Source organism: Medicago sativa, chromosome 1 (assembly GCF_051527215.1).
Source record: "Medicago sativa cultivar Bolivia chromosome 1, Bolivia_mono, whole genome shotgun sequence".
Classification (NCBI taxonomy): domain Eukaryota; kingdom Viridiplantae; phylum Streptophyta; class Magnoliopsida; order Fabales; family Fabaceae; genus Medicago; species Medicago sativa.
In genome coordinates this window covers 18,338,637-18,358,620 of record NC_140749.1, presented here as the reverse complement: position 1 = coordinate 18,358,620, position 19,984 = coordinate 18,338,637, and the positions used below count along the sequence as shown (strand labels likewise).

The window sequence follows — 19,984 nt, the reverse complement described above, 5'->3', positions numbered from 1 at the left end:
GTAACAAAACAAAATATCATTAATAAGTGTACAACAACTTGTCAAAAAAAAAAAAAGTCTACAGAAACAATAGATATATACAAACGATGACACAACAGGATATGAATAAAAAGCTTATCAGCGAGGAGAAATATTAAGGATTGCTGCATTTTAGAAGGAATTTGTTAGTTTAAATTGGTGCGCTGCATTTTAGATGGAATTGGTTAGGTTAAATTGCTGCTAATCTAATGCAGAATTTTTAGAGGGAAATTATTAGGTTAAGTTGATGCAGACCTAATAAAATTAATAAATAAGGATAAAAAAGGCATGAAATTGGTGCGATGCATTTTTTTAGATGGAATTTGTTATGTTAAATAATTGCAAACCTAAAAGTGTATAAAATATTTGATTCAAAAAAAAAAGGAGGATATGAATGAAATTTGTTAGGTTAAAAAATAAGGATTCGGCTGGCCAAAATTATAGCAAACTTGATAAAAAAATTCGGCTGCCATTGAGTAAGATGATCAATGGCTAAAATTGAATGGCGCCTAAATGTGCAAGATCCAATGGCTCAGAAAAGTGGAGGGAAAAATGGGGGGAAAATATTAGGGCAACAATAGCTTGAAGGGTTGAGCTTTAGTAATTAAGATTATATAAGCAAAGTTACCGGTTAAGGAGTGGTATGAGAGGAAAGTTGTAAGGACACGTCGTTCCATTTGCAAACCTCTAAATATCAAAATATATGATTTTTGTGTTGTGTGTGAAATTTACCACGGTTTAGGGTTTATTTTTATCGAGAGAAACAGGTTTAAGGCTTCGTATATATAACCAAAATATTTGCTTCACAAAAAAAAGGCAAGAAGATAGGAATAAAATTGGTGCGATGCATTTTTTTTTAGATGGAATTTGTTATGTTAAATTGCAATCGTAAAAGTGTAGAAAATATTTGTTTCAAAAAAAAAAAGGAGGATACGAATGAAATTTGATAGGTTAATAAATAAGGATTCGGCTGGCCAAAACTATAGCAAAACAAATTTCGGATATGGACAAAATTACAAATAAGGATTCGGCTGGCCAAAACTATAGCAAAACAAATTTCAGATTTAAGTGAATTGATAACAAATTTCGGATATGGCCAAAATTATAGCAAACTTGATAACAAAATTCGGCTGGCATTAATTAAGTAAGATGATCAATGGTTAAAATTGAATGACGCCTAAATGTGCAATATCCAATGGCTCAGAAAAGTGGAGGGAGAAATGGGGGGGGGGGGGGGGGGGGGGAATATTAGGGTTAGAAATAGCTTTAGGGGTTAAGCTTTATTATATAAGATAAGATAAGATAAACAGGTCTTAACAACTTCTCATTCAAGCTGTTTTTAGTTTTTTTTTTTTTTAGATTCTATTTTTTTTAATTATTTAACTCAGTTGGTATATGAAAAATGCATAATATATCTAAGGTACGGGGGTTCGAACACCGGCACCACCAAAAAACAGATGCAACACTTTTGTTTTTTTGTTACATAGATACAACACTCTTAATAATGATTATTTTAATAAAAAATAAATAATTTTTTTCTTGAAAAACTATAACAAACGCTTTAAATTTAAAAGTGTATAAATAAAATTATTTTCTTCTACGAAGTTATTGTCTTCTGAATTTAAACCCGTGTCACAACAAAATCGAAACCGCTGCCAGTTTGCCCTACCACAAACAACAGCTCCGATCTCAACGTCGCTGAAGCTCGTCGTAATCGCCGTTAACAGGCGAGAAATTCATCATCCAGATTTTCAAATTTGAAATCGAATATGTTGAGTAGTAAGAAGGAAGAGATTAAGGCTGCAGCATTAATTGCTGCGAAAGGGCTTAGTCGTGCTCAAGCCGAAAGAGCAGCAACTGCGGCCGCGCGTAATGTTAACGCATATGGTCAGAAGGAAGAAGGGCCTAGCAGATGGCAGGAAAAACAGGAGGCGAAGAGGCAGATGTATTTGATGAGTACTGAGAAAGCTGCTACAGTGGTTGAAAGGAAGGATGTCAAGCCTACAATGTCGACTATCGATGGTAATGCGCAGTGTCAGAAGTGTTACCAGGGTGGGCACTGGACATTTCAATGTAAGAATGAGCGGGTTTATATTTCAAGGCCATCGAGGACTCAGCAACTTAAAAACCCTAAATTGAGGCCGGATGTGTCTGTGGATTATGATTTGGATGATGATAATAATAATAATAATCATCGTGATGTGAAGGAGGAGAAGGCGAAAGTGAGTTCGAAAAAGTCAAAGAGGAAGCATGATTCGGGTGTTGATAGTGGCAGTGGATCATCGTCTGCCACGGGATCAGATTATTCTTCTAGTTCGGGTTACAGCTCATCGTCTGAATCAGAGGAAGAAAGGAGAAGGAGGAAGAAGAAGAGCCAGAAGAAGAAGCAGACTAAGAAGAAGAGCAAAGGAAAAAGCAGGAGGTACAGTACATAACTGAGTTTACTACTCAATTGATACAAGCTTCAAATGATAATCTCGTTTACTACTCAATTCTTGCATGGTCTGAGTCTTACATAACTGAGTTTGTTCTTGTATATTCTCAATTTGTGGGGGCTTTCTTGCATTTATGTGACATTTTGAATTAGTGAACTTAAGCTTATTGCTTAGTGCTTTCATGCTTGACTGTATTGTTTACCAGGGTTCCAATGTTCAGTTATGTGTTGTCTTCAACTTGTCGTGAACCCCATTAGCTTTTAATTTTCATACTTGTGGGGATTTAAAAAAAAAAAAAAAAGAAGTTATTGTCTTCTCGAAGAATATGCTATAATATATGGTTTCTACTTTCTACCCAATCTTTTTAGTCTTAGGGTTACTATTGATGATCCTAGTGATACTTTGTGTGTATTACACAGGGATTTTATCAAATATGGTACTCGTTTATTTGTCAATTGTGTCTTTAATTCTCAGGCATGATATAGTATTTGTTGGACTTTATTCACCTCTCAACCGAACTACATATCAGGGATGGGAAATCTACTAACAATATATGAAAGTTGAAGTTCACCAAAATTTCATGATAGTTCTCTTTAAAAATCATGATCTCCTCAATTTTATGTTAATAATGGTCATTTAGCAAAATTTTATTTATTTTTAATTAATTATGAACAATGGTCATCACAACTGTAACAAATTTCCATGGATAACTATGAAATTAATTAATCTGTTAAAAAAATTACGGATACTGATCATCACAAATCTAACAATTTTTTGTCTAAACAAAAAAAGTCAAACAAATTTTTTCGGATAACTATAGAGTCAATTTATTTGTTTTCTAAAAAATGACATTTATTAAAGAAAAAAAGACTTAAAAACAAATATTATGGAAATATTCACGGATATAACAAAATTTCCACGCATATTTCTTTGTTTGTGCAAATTTAATAAGTATTTGGATTACTTTTAAAACATTACTAGTTTAGAGACCCGGCGTTGCCCGAGTTAGATATTAAATAAGTTTTATAAGTTTGTATGCACGAATACACGTGTCAGTATATTAGATTGAATTTATTTAAATTTACAATTATAATAATATCATAAAAATAAATATAAATGATGAGATGAATGTCCAATGCAAGAATAAAAAGTGTAACAAAATCAATAATGAATTAGTCCAAGTGGTAAGAGTTTTGGGTCCCTTTAAACATGTGGTCATGAGTTTGTTTCGTGGTCCATGCGTATGAGAGAGAAAAATCGATTGAAAAGGAAGAAAATGGTTGATATATATATATATATCAATATATATATCAAAGTATATGTATGAGAAATAATAAAAGTGGCGTTTGGCAAACCTAAAGAAGGAAAAATGTTAGATGAAAAGAAGGTTTGGGGATTCTGCTTGTGCTCAAAATATGTAAATATGTGATTAACGAAAATTTATTTATTTATAGTTAACATTTGCATTAGAATATGCTGCTAAAAGATAACATAATAACTAATCGAACCTTTTTTTTATAAAAAAAAAACTAATCGAACCTTTTTTTTCCTCAAACATAAAAACTAATTGAATGATATAGTGCTAAAAGATTAGTAATAACTATTTGAAGCTTCTTTTCAAAAAAACAAATAAACAAATTGGAGTCTTTTAATCATAAATAAGATAGTATATGTAAACTTTGTTGAAAGTATTATGTGTAGTTTGTTGAGATATTTCCGCTTCATAAAATATTAGAAATTCAATAAAAATTTAAAGAAAATGTTGAGTAGATAAGATCAAAATGTTGTTGAGATATTTATGTTAAATAAAATAGGGTTAATTAAGTTTTTAGTCCCTATAAATATTCACAATTTTGTTTTTAGTCACTATAAAATAAAATCAAAATTTTAGTACCTGTGACATTTTCCTTAAGCATTTTAGGGACCAAAAATGTTGATGGTAATTTTTTATAGGGACTTAAAATGCTAATGAAATTTTTTTATAGGGACTAAAAACGCTGATGGAAAACTTTATACGGACTAAAAAGTGTGATTTTATTTTATAGGGACTAAAAACAAAATTTTGAATATTTACAGGGACCATTTACTTAATTAACCCAATAAAATATTGATTTTTAAAAATAGAAAAAATAATAAAAATATTGAGAATGAATGTGGAAGTGACACGTGGCATAAAAAACCTTACTTTATATACTATTGATTGATTGATTGATGTGTAGTTTGTTGAGATATTTCTGCTACATAAAATATTAGAAATTCAATAAAAATTAAAAAAAAATACTGAGTTCATAAGATCAAATGTTTGTTGAGATATTTATGTTAAATAAAATATTGGTTTTTAAAAATAGAAAAAATAATAAAAATATTGAGAATGAATGTGGAAGTGACACGTGACATAAAAAACCTTACTTTATATATATACTATTGATTGATTGATATCAGGTCCTGAAATATTATTATTAAAATCAAAACACTACTGATTAATAATATTAAAACGAAAAGGACCTGAAAAAATAGTATAGGTGATTAATAATATTAAAACGCTACTGTTGAAACGAAAAGGAATAAAATAGTATAGGTGTTAGTTCAAGGACTTGAAACAGAAACAGTATTATACGTGTTAGTTCAAGGACCTGAAACTCCTAGGTGTTTGTAATGGATGCCAGCAACAATAGTTCAAGGACCTGAAAGAAAAAAAAGAAAAAAAAACAATCGGTAAACTCACTCGTAGTGTTAGTTCCCTCTTATATTATATATAAAAACAAAAATCTAAGCATAAGTAAAAGAAACAATAGTATAGGTGTTTGTCAAACCTGAAGAAAGAAAAAGCTTAGATCAAAAGAAGGTTTGAGTTTGAGTTTCTGCTCAATATGTGTTTACGCGATTAAAAAATTCTCCTTTATTTATAGTTCAAAAAAAAAACAAATCGAAGCCTTTTTTTCCTCAATGAAAAAAACTAATTGAAACTTCTTTTCCTAAAAAAAAGAAAGAAAAAAATAAAGGAAGATTTAATGGATAGTATTGAAAGTATTATATATAGTTTGTTGAGATATTTTGGCTACACAAAATATTAGGAATTAAATATAAAATTAAATAAAATATTTAGTGGATAAGATCAAAAGTTTGCTGAGATTTTTATGTCAAATAAGATGTAAAATAAAATATAGAAAAAAATATAAAAATATTGAGAATAAACGTGGAAGCGACACGTGACATAAAAACCTTACTTTATATATATACTATTGATTCGTTTTTTTTGTTTAAAATAATATTATTTGTTTTTTAATTAAAAACAAAAAGGTGTGGCCAATTTTTTCTATACAAAAAAAAATGTAACTAATTTGCACTTCCACAAATAGGTGGATATAACAAATTTCCATCGATATTTGTTTTTTGGATGCAAAATTAATAAGTGTTTGAAATACTTTTTACCTCAAAAAAAAGTTTTGGAATACTTTTAATTTTGATTTTTTTTAATCTACTAAAAATATATGATTTTAAAAAAACAATATATAAAATTATATAATTGTCATTTTTAAATCTAATATAGTATCATGATAATGACAGGAGACAGTCTTTCCAATTCCACACAACAAGTTTAAATATTTACTTCTCCTACTACTAGAAAATAAGAGAATCTTACTCCAATAAAATTTCATAATTATCCTCGATTAAACTCATAATATTTTTAATTTTATGTGTTCAATCGTTATTTTACAAAATAAAAATCCAATTTATTCATTTTTAATAAATTATTATATATATTTTTGTTTATCTTCCAAGCTTAACTAATTTCCTATGTATCGTCATTTTTCAGATTTATCACTTTCAGCCTAACTAATTCTCTATATCATCTTTGTCAAAAAAAAAATATCTATATTGTCATTTTGTATATTTATTGAGTACTTCTGGGCCTCTATATAGTCATTTTGTAGATTTATCACTTTCAAGCTATGAAGCCCAGATACTCCAAAATGGAGACGTACCCGTAACGGATACGTATCAGATACCGATACTCCGCGGATACTCTAGGATACGTACCCACAGGAGTATCGGAATTAATTATTTTAATTTAAAATATATGTTTTATAGGATACTTATAAGATACTCGACAGATACACACAAATACTTATAAGATACTTCACAGAGACGTGTCCTGGAAAAAATGAAGTGTAAAAAAAATGAGACTTTGTTGTGAAAATTCAATGGAGATGCATATGATTCAATTTAAGATATGAATCACTATAATTGTTTTTCGATAACCAATTAAAAATTATGTTTTTTGTGGATGAAAGTAATGAGAAAGAGAGAGAGGAGATAACCTAACATATGAATGAAAATAGAATATGATTTATACGAAAACTTTACATTTTTTATTTTGATCACATGTATTATTTTTTATAAATTGTGACTTTTATGATTATATAGTATTGAAGAGTAATCAATGTTTTTTTTTTAAGTATTTTACATGCATATAAATTTTAGTATAAATATTGTGTACACATCTTAGCCGTATCGTATCCTAATTTTAAAAATTTTGCATATCCGCGTACCCGTATCCGTACTAGGTATCCGGGCTTCATAGCTTTCAAGCCTGACTAATTATTTTGGTTTATCACTTCCAAGCCTAAAATTAGTTCCCTGAATCTTGCAAATAAAAAATGCCAATTTGTTTCATCTTTCTTCTCCTTATGATCTAATTCCCTTTATCTTATATATTTAATTATTTTTTTTGGTTTATCACTACGAAGCCTGCAACTAATTCCCTATATTTGCAAATAAAAAAGCCAAATTGTTTCTTCTTTCTTCTCTTTATTATATGATTCTCTTTAATTTCTAAATAAATTTCACAAAAAAGAAATCATCGGTTAGACTTCTAATATCACTGAAATAGCAGGTTTCATGGTCAATTTGCTATTAATAATAAGAAAAAACAGTGTATTATAGCATAAATATAGAAAAAACAGTTTACGCTACTCTTTTATGCCATAAGCATAGGAAAATAGTTTATTCTCATCTCTTTTAATCTCCTAATTTTACTAATTTGCATATAATTTTTTTTAATAGAAACGCTACATTAATGTTAATATTTTTAAATTATTAGTTTTGTTCCCGTGAGCTTAGCTTAGTTGGTAGGAACATTGCATATTATGTGCAGATGTCGGGTTCAAACCCCAGAAATCCCACTTATTCCAAAATAATCATTTTTCTGGTTTTTTCGCTCCTAGTATAGCAGTACAGTGAAGAAGTAGGGTTTTACAATGTTGGACTTATGCCCAAGTGATAAACTTACAAAGACTATAAACTTAAGCTTTACAAAGGCTAACTCGTCGGCTAAGCATATATCCACCTCTAGTTTTTTCAGATTTGTTTTCTATATTTTGTATTTTTATTGGTCATTCGTAGAATGACTCGATTTTTTTTAGTAACATACAACAACTCAATTGGTAAGGAGTTAATTCATTCGTTGTGATTCAACGCTAAATTCCAAATAACTCGTTGTCGGTTTTACTTTTTTTTTTGTCAAGTAACCTAGTGACTGGAACTCACATTTAAATGTGGAGAAGTAGGGTTTCCGAGGTTTCGAATCATGATCCCTACATATATTATGCAATGTCCCTATTAATTGAAGTAAACGACATTGTTGTCAGTCTTACTTACCTAGATGAATCAATTTTTTGTCAGACTTTATTTACTTCCCGACCAAACTAACATGGCCTGGAAATTTTAAAATATATTGATTTTTTTTAAGTTGGTAAGAAACAAAATTAACTTAGATAAAATGTAGATGTATTAAAATTCAAATGAGGATGAAGTGATTTTTTTTATCAGATCTTACTTTCTTAGAAGAGATAATTCTTGAGCAGACTTTACTTATATCCTTATTGAATTCTAGATAACTAGGACGCCCTTCCCTGGAAATCGAAGTTAACGCAAAAAAATTATAATTGAAATTTAAGTTACATTATTAAAAATAATTTTTTGATAAAAATAGTGAAGGAGAAGTTTTTATTAATTAAAGTGACACTAATTGTCATTAAACTAGAAGTGAAATATGATATCAAGGATATGTATGAGGGAGCTTCGACTAATGTGAGGACACAAGATGGGTTGCCAACGATTTTCTCATGACAATAGGATTGCATTAACGGTCAACCCTAAACTCTTACCTTTTTATTTTAGTAAGATGGGTTGCCAACGATTTTCTCATGACAATAGGATTGCATCAACGGTCAACCCTAAACTCTTACCTTTTTACTTTAGTTTTAAATGTATTTTCGTAACACATCCAAGAGTTAGCACCAAGATGTATGTTTTACGCATATGATGTAGTCTTGATTGGAGAGTCGAATGAGGAATTGAATGGGAGGTTAGACACTTGGAGACAAGCCTTAGAAGCGTCTGCGTAGAAGCAAGATAGAGTATATGAATGTAACTTCAACAAAAGGTGAAGTAGTTCTACATTGGAGGTAAAAGTTGGAGATCATATCATACCCCAAGTTACGCGATTTAAATATATTTGGTCCATAATACAAAATGACAGAGAAATGGAAGCATATGTAAATCATCGTTTTTGAGTTGGGTGGTTTAAATGGAGAATAGTCGTAGGTGTTTTATGTGATAAAAAGTACCGCTTAAGTTGAAATAAAAATTATATCAGACAACAATCAGATTGGCGATGTTGTATGGTACATAGTGTTGTGCGGTTAGGAACCAACACAAGAATCAAGTTAGTATAGCAGAGATGAGGATGTTGTGTTAGATGAGTGGTAAGACTAAACGGTATATGAAAATGATACCATTAGGGAGAGAGTTGGGGTAGCACCTATATCATAAAAGATGGTAGAAAATAGACTTAGGTGGTTTGAGCATTTGTAGAGAGAACACTTGTAGATGTTGTAGTACGAAGAGTATATCAAAATGGAGAAGTGTATGATCAAAAGAGATAGATGCTAACCTAGAAAAAGTATAAGAGAAACTATTTGAAAAGATTTATAGATTAATGAGTTGGATTCAAATATGGTTTATGATGGAACATTATGGTGTAATTTGATCCATGAAGTCGATCTCATTTACTCAGATAAAACTTGGTTTAAAACTTGGTTGTTGTTGTAATCTATTTAAACATAAATATGATTATTTGTTTAAACACATTCATATAAAATAAGCTTTTATCTATCGTAACAAGTTAATATGTTTTTAGTAATAAAAAAACAAATAACTTGTCATATCAAACTTTTAAAATGTTAGACTTATGCCTAAGTGATAAACTTACAAAGACTATAAACTTAAGCTTTACAAAGGCTAACTCGTCGGCTAAGCATATATCCACCTCTAGTTTTTTGATTTGTTTTCTATATTTTGTATTTTTATTGGTCATTCGTACAATGACTCGATTTTTTTAGTAACATACAACAACTCAATTGGTAAGGACTCATTCATTGTGATTCAACTCCCATCGTCAATGTACGAACCGAAAGCCCAACTTATTTAAACTTTTTGTTAACAAAAAAAAAATTTATAAGCCCACATTCATTCATCGTACTCGAAAGCAAATATATAAAGGAGAACCCTTGCGTCAGAAAAAAGAAACCATTATATTAGAACCCTAAAACAATAATACTCAGCAGTTTTGTCGAATCACACTCCCCCTTTGCTCTGATACGAAACTGCACTGATCTTAACACCTGCGAAGTTGATCGTCGCCATCAGAAACATCAAGAACTTCCCGGTTTTTCGATAGATATGGAGTGGTCTGAATCACGGTATGATGATAGAAACGTCAAAGATGAATCCCATGTGAGGGAGCATAGGAAGAAGAGTGATAAGGAGCATCGGAGAAGAGACAGGGATCTGCCCAACAAGGCTTCTGGGGATACAGAAAAGGATAGAGGTTCCAGAAGAGAACGTAATAGGGTTGAGCGAGAAAAAAATAGGGTTAAATATAGTAAGGCAAGGGAGAAAGATTATGATAGAGAGAAACATAGGGAAAAAGAACACGAAAGGGATAGAGATAAGAAGGATCGGCGAAAGGATAGAGACAGTGAAAAGGAAAGGGAGCTGGAGAAAGATAGCGATAGAGCGCGAGGGAAGACAAAGAAGAGGGAGCTAGAGAAACATAGAGATAGAGAATGTAATAGGGATGAGCGTGAAAACGATAGGTCAATGGATAGAGGAAAACGAAAGGCTCGTGAGGAAGATTATGAATTGGCTAATCTTGATGATAAAGTAAACTACCATGAAAAGAGAAATGATGATGTTGGCAAGCATGCTAAGGCTTCAAAACTCAATCAAGATGATGAAGATGGTGAAACATCAGCATACTTGTCATCAAAAGAACATAGCTTGAAGATGAAAGAAACAAGGACAACGAAACAATTTGAAGCTACTTCCGAGATCTCATCACAGGCTAACAAGAGTCGTAAGTTTGAAAAGGAAAGAGTGTTGCAGCTTTCAAAGATTTTTGAGGAGCAAGACAACATTGCAGTAGAGGGAAGTGACGACGAGGATAAGACTCATCACCTGGCGGAGGTGAAAGTTCTTAATGGCCTTGACAAAGTTGTGGAAGGTGGTTCTGTAGTTCTGACTCTCAGAGATCAGCCTATTCTTGTTGATGGTGATATTAATGAAGACGCTGATATGCTTGAGAACGTGGTAATTGGAGAACAAAAACGACGGGATGATGCTTATAAAGCTGTGAAAAAGAAAACTGGCAGCATATATGACGATAAGTTCAACGATGTCCCCTCCACGGAAAAGAAAATACTTCCAAAATATGATGATCCGGCTGCTGAAAAGGGTTTAACTTTGGATGAAAGAGGAATATTCTCAAGCGCAGCTGAAAAGAAACTTGAAGAGCTTCAAAGAAGGTTAACTGGTGTTTCCCCTAATAACTTTGAAGACCTTAGTTCATCTAGTAAGGTATCATCAGATTACTACTCTCATCAAGAAATGCTTCAATTTAAGAAGCCCAAGAAGAAAAAATCCTTCCGAAAGAAAGATAAGCTGGACATTACTGCCCTTGAAGCGGAAGCTGTCTCTTCAGGATTGGGTGTTGGTGACCTTGGTTGTCGGAAAGATGCAAAGAGGCAAGCCATCAAATACGAACAGGAAAGATGGACAACTGAAATGAGAAATAATGCTTACCGATCTGCTTATGCTAAAGCAGATGAAGCCTCCGAATTACTTCGTCCTGAACAATCTATGTATGTTAAAATAGGGGAAGATGAAACTCCAGTTTTTGCAGACGATGAGGAGGAGCTTCGTAAATCCTTAGAGAAAGCAAGACGACTAACTCTTAAGAAACATGAAGAGAAAGGAGCATCTGGCCCTCAAGCTATTGCCTTACTTGCCACCTCAAATCCCAGTAATGAGACTATTGATGATCAAACTGCAGCTAGAGAGTCAAGAGAAATGGTCTTTACAGAGATGAAGGAATTTGTCAGAGAGATGAAGAAATTTGTCAGGGGTCTTCACATCGATGAAGATGCACGTGAAGATGAAGATGTTATCATGCATGATGACGAAGAAGCAAATGTTTCGGTTAAGGAAATGAAAGATGAGGCTGGTGAGTGGACTGAAGTTAAAGAAACTCAAAAAGACGAGCAGCTCAACTCAGAAGACAAGGAGGAAATAGTTTCATATGAAACTATACGCGAAGTTGCTCTAGGGAAAGGAATGTTTGGTGCATTGAAACTGTGTAAAGACCAAGGAACACTTAAAGAAAACGTTGAATGGGGTGGCAGAAACACGGATAAGAAAAAAAGCAAATTGGTTGGGGTATTAGAGGATGAAGGAAGGGAAGCACAAAATAAAAAGGAGATTCACATTAAGAGGACAGATGAGTTTGGGAGAACTTTGACTCCTAAGGAAGCCTATCGTATATTATCTCAAAAGTTCCATGGTGTAGAACCTGGCAAAATGAAGCAGGAAAAGCGCAAGAAGAAATTTCATGAAGAATTGAAATTGAAGCAAATGCAGAGTTCAGATACACCATTGCTATTTGCGGAAAGAATGAGGGAAGTTCAAGCTTGTACGAAGACACCCTATGTCGTTCTTAGTGGTCGTGTTAAACCAGGACAAACTAGTGACCCGAAAAGTTGTTTTGCTACAGTTGAGAAGGATCTTCCTGGAGACTTGACACCTATGCTATAGGTTGAGCACTTTCTAGGAATCAAGAGGCAAGCTGAACAGTCAAGCTCGGATACCCAAAATAGAAGAAATCTTGATTCCTTGGTCTAGTAATTTTAAGAATTTCAAGGTTTAGAACACTACTATTTCGAAAAAAATTCCTAGAACAGCCAAATGTATGCTACTGATTCTTTTTACGTAACGCTTTCTTTTTAACATTTATTCAAATATGTTACCGGTTTTTACTAGTTTAGTGGTACTATTATTTTTTTGGCAGCAGTACTGTTATTTTCTATAGCAGCTTAAAAGGATGATAACAGAGTGTTACGAAATATTAGACCCGTGGAAAGTTCTCTCCCCCGTTTTTCACCAAAGAAAATCGATCAACTTTCTCTCTCACAAATTCCAAGGGAAGTTTCTTCGTCTTTCATGTGAATTTTCAGGAATGGCTTGTTAAAAAGGTTGGTGGATTCAAATTCTTCAACGCAGGAGAAAACACTCAATTATTGCTTATTTTCTAGCTTAAGATGCTTACTATATACTCTCATGGTTTATTGTGTTTTCTATTTTAGTTGCACTTTGTATTTAATCGGCTATTGTTCCTCACAAGTCACACCTTTACAATATGCAATCTAAGAGAATAATTTTTTACTAAGTTAAGGACATTTCTCTCATGAATCAGAGTTATAGAGATGATCTTGCAGTGGAATCAAGAGATAAAGGCAGGAAGGTCTTAATCTTATTTTTCCTTCAATTTCTCTTTACTCTTTCCATTCTTGGGTAATAAACCATTTGAATTTGTTCTATAGATATGTATTTTTTCTTAATAGACAACATGTGAGTTGTGACTATCTTTTTTCTACTTCAAATTACTATGCAGAGTTTAACAATGTTCGAGTAATCACGACTCTAGACACATATGTTCTCTTTCCTGATATTAAGTCATGTGGATCTTACAAGGCCGAAGTTTATTGTCGGAAGTAAAACTACATTCAAGGCTATTTCTCCAACAGAATACTTCATATTTCAATTATTAAATCCATAATTTGCACATGTTCAGTAATAAGTGATCAAAACATTATTTTGGGTGGTTTCTTCATGTTTAATTTTTACACAGTTTCTTCATGCTTTTAGTAATAACATAAGGTGTGAATATTACTGTCATGGAAATATGGAATACGGAATTTTGGTTCTGCAATATAGGATGGTTTATTGGGAGGTCAAACAATACAATATATGAATTTTGGTTCTGCAATATAAACTGCGACATGTTTTTTTTGTGACGCCGCTTTTTTCTTTACATGTAATGCAATGGACAATCCATAACAAGAATCATTAATAAATTGATTTACTTGACATTAGGAATTTAGGACATCTTATTTAACTAAGTACCTACTTATTGATGCTTCCTTCGATAATAGTTTAGGGACCAAATTATTGGTTTATTCTTGAAACAAAACAGTGCATAGCAGTGATTTTTATTTACAGGCAAATGCATGAATCAACTGAGGTGGGGCTCTCTCTGGTTATGTTGTTTATGTGCTTTATTGAAACTATTTGCACTTGCATTTGGTTGCTTGGAAACACGGTTATTGTCTTAATAATGTTGACGACGGTGCCAAATTACGAGGTAGTAGATTTTGGCTTTGGTTGATTTACATTGTAATGTTATTGGATTGGAATATATGCATGAACGAATGACGAGATTCTTCTTTGGTCTATCGACCGTTTTCTTCCGAGGTTTAAGAATCTCTTCTTTGGTCCCTTAATGATGACACTAGGACTCTCTTAACTCATCTACAGTGGAGATTGGAAGCAATATTATCCAGGTGATGTAGTCGTAGACTGTATTGATAACATGATAATGTATTTTGATGCGGATTTTGGTTGAAAAATTTGAAAATAATTTAAATAGAAAAGGTACTTATTATGCTTTTGTTCTTACTTTTGGAACATGTTTTGATTTTCTAATTCATATTAGACTTCTGTAATGGTTTTCACTGATTTTTACATGTCATTCCTTGATATTGTGCTCTTTTTCATATGATGTCATACAGAGTATTATAGAAAATGCTCTAATTGCTGAATGATACTCTCACTGTGAGGGTGATCACTCTAATTACATTCATAATGAAAAGTCTAATATTTGAGGAACAACTGATATTTTGTTATTCACAAACATAAGTAACTAATATTCTGATCGTTATATAATATTCTTCACTTTCTTAGTTAAATTAGATCCTTTATTATATTTCTTTTTTTTTTGTGGAAGATCCTTTATTATATTTCACCATATTGTATATAAATTTTTCTTTAAGATTATATACTTTAATATTAATACTTTCTATTATATCTTCATTTGTTGCTCATCGTACATTTTTCGTTTTTGACAAACGACGAGAGACCGATTGTACTGATTAATTTTTAATTCCTCCCTCAATTAACCTATACAATAGCAGTAAGATCTGACGGTGGGCTATGATTGTAAACCTAACCATATTCCTAACAATTAGCATCCACATATGAATTTATATCTAACAATTCCAAACACTAATTAAATCCTAGGTAGTCAATTCCGACCAATCTCGGCGCGATCCCATAGGAAAACCGCTACATAGAGGATCCGGCGTGATTCCGGCCAATCCTTGACTTTTGTTGGTATTTGAAATTGGATGTAACATTTTGATTAAGACTTGTGAATGTTTGAGTATTTTAATTAAATCTTTTTTGAGTCAAGTATAAGAAAAAAAATATAAATTTCCAAGTTCAAGGGTCATTTTGCACATAAGTGCAAAACTTTGCAAAACGTCATATTGACTAAAGAATTTGACGGATGAGGTAAATTGATTAACGTTGTGCAATTTCAGGGGGTAATTGAAGTTTTGTTAATATCAGGGGAGTAATTGACGAAACATACAATTTCATGGGGGTAATTGCCTATTTACTCACTACATAATTGAAATATAATGATAATTGACTAGTGGATTTGATTTTTGAAATTTATGTGAGATGCAGAGTTGGAGGGATTAAGTCCTTATTAAGTACTATTATTAAAAAATTATAAATAAATGATGTGTACAAGTGAGATTCATTTAAGTACTCAAAAATAAGAGTCTTGATTGTAGATGATATCTTCATTTTCTTCTGTTTCGTTATTTAGAGAGTATGGGTGAAGTGAAAAAAACACTACTCCCTCCGTCCCGGAATAACTGACCCATTTTCTAAAAAAAAGTGTCCCAAAAAAACTGACTCATTTCAATTTTCAATACAACTTTCATCATTCCCAATACAATATAACACTAAATAATACTACTTTTATCATTCCCAATACAATATATTCCACTTTCCCCTTTATTTATACATTTTTCTTAATCTGTGTGAAAAACCAAAGTAGGTCAATTATACCGGGACGGAGGTAGTACTTTATAGGGATCACCGAACCTATGAAAGTCCTATTATTGCAATGATTAGCTATTTTGGAGTAACAACACATGTCTGGCATGGGTTCCTTTGAACTCTTTCAATTATGGAGGAGATAGAATTGTCATCAGAATTGACTCACTTAGCCTTTAACTTCTTAACTTGTTGAATCTCATGTTTAACAATGACATTAAGATGTTGAGAGACAGGAGACATGATGTCTTATAACCCCATGTTTGAATCTCATGATGAATTATGAGTTTAACAATGACATTGAGATGTTGAGAGACATGATACATGATGTCTTATAACCCCATGTTTATTTGTTGTCTAATGAATGATGTCAATGTCATTACCACTTAAGAATTAGGTGGATCAACCGGTGGTTCTCCATAGGCATTAGGAAGATATGTTAGCATTCCTAACGTGTGTGGAGGGTAGTTCGGCCTTTGATGAATTGACCTCTTTGGTATGAATGATCATGATTGCGATAAACTGAATTTTTCAATGGTAATAGTTATAGTGTCCCATTAGGTGCGTCAATTTGTTGTTGAACTTGAACGTTAAGTACATGAAGAAACTTTGTCTCTCAATTGTGGATTCTTTAACTACTCCAAAGAGCGTTAAGTACATTGTTCTTGGATTGTTCGAGCTACCAAACTAAGAAACGTATGAAGTAAAGATAAATGGATAAAAATATATAAAATAGTTTGTTTGATTAATTATGTGTGTTGAATAAAACGTACAAGTCGAATATTTATAGGCAAACAGTGGTCCTACTAACCAAAACGATGCAACCAACAAAAAAAAAATAGTCTTGCTCGGATATTTAAGCGAGTAGTGCACTAGTTCTCCGATGTGAGTGTATGTGGCACCCCATGTTTGATTTATAATCTTCCATTTCACATCATAATTTGTTGAACTTATCTAACTGTGTGCAGCTCCATGCTCATAACCATTTTTGATTAGTGGCACTAAAAACATGAAACACAAGTTGATTGCCTAATTGTTCAATTGTTCAGTACCCTCGAGCATTGATTAATTCTGGTGTCTTCACAACCTTTGTATACTTAGTAAACTCGAGAGAGATTCTGCTAACTCGTATTCGGCTATCTTTGAGCTTGCCTAGCCAATCATCAACTACCTTTTTTAACAAGTACTTGCTCCGTCTCATAAAAAAGTGTTACAATTGCGTTTGTACTCCACTAAGATTACCAAATATATTTTTTTTTTGTCAGGTAGCCTATTGGCTAGAATTCACCTTATAAGGTGAATAAGTGGGGTGTCCGGAGTTCAAACCCCGGCCCCTGCATATAATAATGCATTGTCATACCAACTGAGCTATGCTCACGGGACCATGATTACCAAATATTACCCCATGTTAACATTATTAATTTATCTTAAAAAGTGAAAAGTTAAAGCGTGCATATGAAAAATAGACAGAAGGAATACTACGTTCAACTTTAAAAACGAAAATTAAAAAGAAACATTATTTTTCTCTGAAAAACGACACTTAAAATAAAATAGGGAATACTAATTTTATTATAAAAATCAGCACAACTAATATTTTCTTAATTCCCAAACTATGATACTCTAAAAAAAGTTGTGATATTGTTTTATATATGTTATGAATAAATAAAAAATTATTGTACATATTATGATAATTTTTAGAAATAAGTTTCTTATAATAATACAAATTTTTACTAATGCAACTTTTTCTGATTTAACCTATTATAGAATGCAATATGCAAAATGGTAGTTGAAATATTTGGATTAAATTTTAGTCACAATACATCAACTTTTCACTATTTTTACATTATACTAAATCGTTCCAAAATATTTGTAGCATTTTTATAATGTATATTATTTACATAACTTACTTTAATTTTATTTTTTGACTTATATATAAACACAAATGTTAGCATGTAAGACGTTGTTCGATTTGTTTCAATAATTATTTCTAAAATATTATAATTTTTATAATTGTTAATATAGATACTTAAATACATCAACTATTAAAGTTATGTATTAACATGTTTGAAGTGGTCGACTGCAACATGTATTTTAAAAGGGATAGAGTATTTTATTTGGAAAAGAATTTTTGGCTTTTGTTTTTGTTAAGTAGTCTAGTGGCTAGAGCTCACACAATTTAATTGTGAAGAAGTGAAGTATCTTGGGTTCGAACATCAGCCCCCACATATAATATGCAATATCCATAACAACTGAACTAAGTTCAGAGATTATTTATTTTTGACTTTTTATTGGTCATTGATACAATAAATTACTAATATGATCCCACATTCAATATCTTCCAATGGGAAAAGAATAAAGTAATCAAAGATGACACATCCATGAACATTCCTCCCGACAAAGATCGTCTTCAAATCAAAGACTCCTATGAGTGCGTATGCGGCCATCAAGATAGATTAAATTTTATTGATGACTCACATGATATTTTAATGCATAAATACTTTTTTAAATTCATGTCTTTTTGTGTTGGGAAATAATAATAAGTGTTCCCGGCACTAGTTAAGGGTTATAAAAGAAATATTTGACGTTTAATAAATTAAAATTGAAATAATCAACTTCATTACTAAATAGATTTTTTTTAACTGAAATTCTTAAACAATATTCTTAAGACACATTAGCAAACCCATAAATCTATTATTCCTTTCATTCTTATTTTAGTTCCTCGTTTTAAAATTTGCAAAATGAGCTCACACCTATTATATATTATCGATTCATGAGTTTCAGTTGCTCTAATGAAACAATTGCTATGTATCATTTGAAACAAGTGGCAATATATTCGATCTTTTCCATTTTTTAGCTCAGTTGGAATAGACGGAGTATTAATTCAGGACCAAATATATCCTGAAACAAGACAAACATTATAATTACCTTTCACAATGTTGTCTAAGTTCAATTTTTCCATTTTTAGCTCATTTGGCTAAGAAATTTTTGCTCTCAGTGGCGATGTAGCTTACAATTATACAGAGTTTGATTCCATCTCTCTATTTAGCTTATGTTTTTTTGTGTAAATCGGATATCTTTCACACGCGTAACTGTGAAAATTAATCTTTTGAATCTTATATGATTCAAATAAACGACAAATTTTTCAGAATAGTTTTATGGTTGATGCATGCCTAAGGCTGAATTTAGCTTGTACTAGAACTCTTATAAACAATGTTTACCAATTTGTTTGTGTAAAATATACTTTTTTAAGAACTAAAGTTAGCAAGATAATATTCAATTTTGCACATGCATACAAAAATAGTTGCCTAGTTGCCTTTTCCTTGACTTGTGTTGTGGCACTGTACGTGTCAAACAAAACAACTAGATCACGAGAAGATAAATCTTGACACCTCAACGTCATGCCATACGCAGAAAACAATAGTATCACATTCTCACAGAAATGGATTCTTTAATGTTCACACACTAAAGACTAAAATTTGATCCTCAACCGTTTGAAAATTAGTGAGATACCTATAATAAATTTAGATCGAATGAATTTGAATAATAAAACCGTAAAAGATGAATCTTTAAGTTTGGTTATATCATAATGAAATTGTTATTTTGTTGAAGCTAAAATGTATAACTTTAATCAAAATCGCATTAACACATCATATTTAGGTCAATTCAAACACCTATTTTAGTGCATGATTAAATTAACGACAAGTTTGAAAAGTCATCTTAAATCAACTTAATTTTGCAAAAGCTCAAAATATCACAAGATAATTTGGTCACAATGTCACTAATACATTACTTCGTATCATATGTATTTGTCAAAATCAGGTAAAACACCTTAGTTTTGCAACAACTATTAAAGGTAGTTTTTACAAAATCATGATAGCTCACTTTGATTTCGAACCAAATTTTTCTAATTTTGTAATAAAATCAACGGGTCTCTAATGCATATTTAGTATTATTACGAAGTCACCAACGCATATTTGTATCAGATGAATTTGTTAAAATCACACAAA

The 19,984-nt window shown here is 31.6% G+C and overlaps 1 protein-coding gene and 1 pseudogene across 1 annotated transcript; both read left to right on the top strand.

Moving 5' to 3' along the window:
- The first annotated feature begins 1,689 nt into the window (after window positions 1-1,689).
- Window positions 1,690-2,635, top strand: LOC146953305 (uncharacterized). The gene has a single exon (XM_085746035.1). It carries the CDS (start codon window positions 1,788-1,790, stop codon window positions 2,451-2,453), a length of 666 nt encoding a protein of 221 aa, XP_085602161.1. The 5' UTR covers window positions 1,690-1,787; the 3' UTR covers window positions 2,454-2,635.
- A 7,461-nt stretch (window positions 2,636-10,096) lies between these two features.
- On the top strand, window positions 10,097-13,056 carry LOC146953304 (SART-1 family protein DOT2 pseudogene; annotated as a pseudogene).
- The last annotated feature ends 6,928 nt before the right edge of the window (window positions 13,057-19,984 follow it).